The sequence below is a fragment of the Diospyros lotus genome, chromosome 2 (assembly GCF_014633365.1).
Source record: "Diospyros lotus cultivar Yz01 chromosome 2, ASM1463336v1, whole genome shotgun sequence".
In the NCBI taxonomy this organism is placed as follows: Eukaryota; Viridiplantae; Streptophyta; class Magnoliopsida; order Ericales; family Ebenaceae; genus Diospyros; species Diospyros lotus.
The window spans coordinates 2,867,837-2,873,264 of NC_068339.1; the positions used below are offsets into that span (position 1 = coordinate 2,867,837).

General features: G+C 35.7%; 1 protein-coding gene across 1 annotated transcript; it reads right to left on the reverse strand.

Annotated features, from left to right (window-relative positions):
• Positions 1–253: 253 nt before the first annotated feature.
• LOC127794225 (putative receptor-like protein kinase At3g47110) lies at positions 254–3,478 on the reverse strand. Its single transcript, XM_052325170.1, has 2 exons — positions 916–3,478; positions 254–738 (listed from the first exon to the last, which is right to left on the reverse strand). The coding sequence occupies exons 1-2, from the start codon at positions 3,476–3,478 to the stop codon at positions 323–325; spliced, it is 2,979 nt and encodes a 992-aa protein (XP_052181130.1). The 3' UTR covers positions 254–322.
• Between the last annotated feature and the right edge of the window lie 1,950 nt (positions 3,479–5,428).

Here is a 5,428-nt window from a genome sequence, read left to right on the forward strand (position 1 = left end):
GCCGCAAAATTAAATGATTTAATAAATTTTGCGACGATTTTTCAAAACCGCCGCAAAATGTTAAAAAAAACCGCCGCTAAAATAGTATTTTGCGGCAGTTTACAAACCGCCGCAAAATTGCATTTTTTGCGGCTGTTTTAAAACCGCCGCAAAAAAATCGCCAGTAAAAATCAATTTTTTTGTAGTGAGTATCTAGCTAAGACAAAGTGAAAAAAAAAATAAGAACAACAAATAGCACAAATGCCATTCTCTCTTTATCGTAATATGTAATAACTAACTTTGATCATTATAAGGTTGGTGGAAAATGTGTCGAAAGTCATGCCTAAGCATTATTACCCTTCCGGAGCCCTTGAAAAATGTCCCTAATTATGTTCAATTCACGAACAACATTGCTTATGTTCAACCTATCTTGGGGTGACTCCATGGAACATGCCACTCCAATCTTGATCATATGAATCAAGCAATCATTTTCGTTACTGTTATTTCTTGGGTGGGTGGTTGCCCTCCTCCCCTCGTTATTGGTCGATGCAGCCACTTCTTCTTCGTCATTACACACGAGTTTCGAATCCACAATGGCCATCACATGGTCGGGTATGGCCATCCTGGCAAAAGTGTGGAGATTGAGACCTGCCTGAAACATCGACTCAGTTGGCCTTTTTCCTGTCATCATCTCCAATAGCAAGATCCCAAAGCTATAGACATCTCCATCCCTTGAGACCTCACTTCCAAGCCCATATTCTGTAGGTTTTCAAAATAAATCATCAACTATTAGGACTCACCATTTCAGCATTAATACAGATTTTCTTATGAATCATTAGCAGAAAAACTCATTTTTCTACACTATTTGGATGAGATCTATGTGTCATCCTTGGCAAAATAGTAAACAAATGAAATATAATCAATTCTAATGATTACCTGGAGCTGCATAGCCAATGGTTCCTCTCACGCCCACTGTAGTACTGCTTTGATTTTGATTCATTTCTAATATTAACTTGGCCAACCCAAAATCTCCAACATGGGCAACCATGTCTGCGTCAAGAAGAATGTTGCTTGGCTTTAGATCACAATGAATAATTGGTGTGTGGCAGTGGCGATGCAGATACTCTAGTGCAGAAGCCACATCAATGGCTACATTTATTCTTTGTAGAAGATTAAGTCCCACGACATGATTGTCTTGATGGTTTTCCATTTTTGGATCTGGATGCAACCACCTCTCCAAACTCCCCCGGGGCATGAACTCGTAAACTATAGCTTTGAAGTCATTGCCCTGAAAATCAACACTTGAACAAGAAGTCAAAATCTTGATTAGATTTTTGTGTCGGATTCTTCCCAAGGCTTCGCACTCGGCCCTGAAGCTCCTGGACACCCCTTGACGTTGATGGTTAAGCACTTTAACTGCTACAGTTGTTTCCCCCAATATTGCTTTGTATACAGAGCCAGAACTGCCCGTTCCAATCAAGTGTGTTAAAGAGAAGCCTTCAGTTGCTTGGAGGAGGCTGTCGTATGATATTCTATAGAATGCATTAATTGATAACGAATCAAAATTTAAATCTTTGTTCTTTTTCTTGGAGCAACAAAATAATTTCGAGACCACAACAACTACAATTGCCACAGATGCGATAGAGATCAGCAAGATGATTTTAAGAGACGTTCGATGTTTCTTCGATTGTTTCATGGTGCATGTTGGCAAGTGTAATTCAGGTACGCCTCCACAAAGTTTGGGATTCCCCGTGACTGATATCGCAGTTGCATTTGAGAAAACTCCTTCGATTGGAACTTCACCCTCAAAATCGTTGAAAGACAAATTCAAATTGTTCAAAATGAATTTTTCCAAGTACTTTGGGATTTGACCAGACAAGTTGTTTCGAGAAAGATCCAAATTCCAAAGACCTCTAAGGGACTGTAACGATGAAGGTACAGATCCTTTGAAGAAGTTTCCTTGTAGGTAGAGGGCCACAAGACTATTGCATCTACCAAGCGTGGTTGGAAACTCACCAGACAAGTCATTTTGAGATACATCCAGCTCTGCCAAATTTTTCAAATTGCCAACTTCTAAGGGTAGGTGGCCAGACAAATGGTTCCCTGATAAGTTGAGTGAAATGGAAAAGGCTGAAATGCCAAAGAGTTCTCTAGGAATGGCTCCTGTCAGGTTATTGGAGGAAAGATCTAGCAATAACAATCGTTGGCAATTTCCGAGGGTCACAGGAACGTTTCCTTGCAATATGTTGTCATTCAAGTAAAAATGGATCAAGGATGAGAGGTTTCCTATTGTATTGGGAACATCTCCTTCTAGCAAGTTGGAACTAAGATGCAGTGCCTGTAGGTTTTGAAGATTGCCAATATTGTAGGGAATTCTGCCCTTGAATTCATTATCACCCAGGGTTAGCCAAGTTAGTCCTACTAGATGGCTTATTTCGGAAGGGATCTCTCCATATATATGGTTTTGTGATAAGCCTAAGACAGATATTGTGGCCGAGAGGTTCCCAATGCTCTTTGGCAAGGATCCTTTTAGTTGGTTGAATGCAACGCTCAATATTTGCAAATTTGTGCAATTAACCAAAGATTGAAGAAAATCCATTTCATCAGGTTCTCCAGTTCCCAAATTATTGACACTTAGAGTTAAATGATAGAGGCGAGGCAGGAGTTTGAAATCGATTGATATTTTCCCACTAAAATGGTTGACGTCCAACGCTAGAAGTGCTATATTTGAAAAGTTAGGCAGTGACACAGGTAAAGGACCTGTGAAATGGTTAGCGCCGAGCCCTAGATGTTGAAGGTGGGGAAACATAGAACCAAGTTCTGATGGAATGTTGCCGGAGAGTTGGTTTTCTATTAAGTTGAGTACAATCAAAGATGAAAGGTTGTACATAGATGAAGGTATCTTACCAGAGAGTTTATTGACACCCAATGAAAGGAAAGTTAAATTTTGGAGCTGGCCCAAGGCCTCTGGGATGGTTCCTGTGAAAGCATTGAAAGATGCACTTATAAACTCAAGAGACGTAAGATTTCCAATAAAAGAGGGAATCTCTCCGCTAAAATTGTTTATCGACACTTTAAGATGAATGAGCTTTGACAATGAGCTAAGCTCTGTTGGGAGTTTACCAACCAACTTGTTCCTAGCAATTATGAAATGTAAAAGATTGGAGCAGTGAGATAAGTTGGTTGGGATTTCACCTGTCAGTGAATTATTATACAAGGCTAGTACCTGCAGCCTGAATAGATTGCCAACTTGTGGTGGGATTTCGCCTTGAAAGGTGTTGTTAGCGAGGCTCAAGACTCGAAGGAAGCTCAAGTTTCCTATGTAAGATGATATGAATCCCGCTAACCTGCTCGCATGCAAGTCCAAGATGGTGACTCGCCGGTGTCGCTTGCCACACTTAACCCCTTGCCAATTGCAGAAGTGGACAGAATTATTCCATGAATCCATAACTCCTTCCGGGTCGTGAACAATTTTGGACTTGAAGGCTAACAATGCCATGTGATCTGTCTCGTTACCGGTCCAAGTAGCAGCGGTTGGAGGAAGAAGAATTATGAATTGGAGCAAAATTGATACGGCCAAGACAATTATGATTTGGAGGTAAAGCAAATGGCAACGCATAGAACTCATTTTTGAAAATGGATGGATATGCTAAAGACTTGCATTATTGGTGTCCTTTTATAATAAGCAATTTTGAATTGGGGTCCTCCCTCCTGCCGTGCTCAATGGGATTGATAAGTCCAGTTGACAAATTTAAGCAAGAGAAAGGCTTTACTTATTTTATACAGTTCACTGCATGCATGCCGTGCTCAACCGGATGTTGCTCGTCTTTCCTTAATTTCTATTTGAGAATTTGATTTCTTAGTTCAACGTCACGAACCAGAAAATGGGTCGGAGCATAAGATATTTAAATCATTTTAGCCTCTAGCTTTTGAGATTTTAAGACCTAAGGGAGTGAGTAAATGGGGTCCACTCTTCTGTTTTTCCTGCCATTATAATTAAAATAAAATCAACCAATTGTTACATTCACTTGATAGAATAGGTTCTAACAAAGTTAAGCGAGGACACTAGCTATTGGCAATGGATTCAAATGAGCCATGCATAGTTGATTTATATTTTATTTTTATTTCATATTAAATTTAACTTAATTTAATAGATATTAGAAATATGTTTAACTTAATTTAGCATATGTTATTTTTTATTTAACAAGTGTTTGCCCCATTTTAAGAAAGTTTAAAAATCGATCTGACGAAAAAATAAAATTCATAAGTTGTCAAGGCTAAATGTCCGAATTCTATATAGTTATTGGGATCAAGGGCATTTTTTTTGTGTTTGTTGCTGCAAATTGTTTATGTTTTCAGTTGGTAGCTAGAAGTTCTTCCCTTCCTCCTGTCTTTAGTGCTGCAAATAGATAATCATTCTAATAATTATCTATTCATTCAAACAAGTAACTAATATTTGGGACAATAATAATGTTACTAGGCAGGCAGCAATAGCTAGCACTGTGTATTTCACATAACACTCTTTCATTAATTCTTTTAAATAATCGAAAGGTTCATCCAGTAATTAGAAGATACTTATAACTCAAATGCATGTAGTTTGATTTAATGTACATAATTTATATTTTTTTGTGCATATTTAATAAATTTATTTCATACACGCTTGCACGTACTTCTAGCAGCTAACCTTGTGAAGGTGGGTTTCTTTGAACCCCAATTGCACCAAATCCAGTATTTAACTCTAACTAATCAAGTTGTTAGGTCATAATAATAATAATTTAGTTTTTTTTTATCTAAAATTAGATTTAGACCGAATTGAAACTGATTTTTTAAATTTTTTAGACTGAAGATCAAATTAAACTTATTCGATTTAAGATTGAATCAAAATATATCCCCATTTTGCCCTTTCATTTTAAGTATAACAAATTTTAATTCCTTTTGTATCTTCTTTTATATATTTTAACATTTTTTATTTACTTATTATTAGTATTAATAATATTAATCAATTTTAATCAATTAATGAATAACAATTATTAAATGTACTAAATTAAAAAATTTTAAATAAATGTTATAGAGACGATAATTAGAAATGAACCAAATGAACACTACAACATCGTACATCTTGAAAACTAAAGTTATCGTTTGTGGGAAGAATATACTAAGTTCAAGAATTAAGTTTTTTTGCATGTTTGACTTTATGTTTGTGCGATGAAAGTTTTTATGTTATATGTAATAATTTTCTTTTAATTTTTTCATGTTCAATGTAATGTTTTGTTAATTAAGATAGTAGATATAATATTTTTATAAAAAAATATTATTAATAATTAAATTTTTTAGTTAATTGTATAATTTTTAGGTAGTAATTTAAGTTGATATAAAATAAGCAATTAAATAATTTTATAAGTAAAATAAATATTTATAATAACAAAAATAAATATATATATATATATAT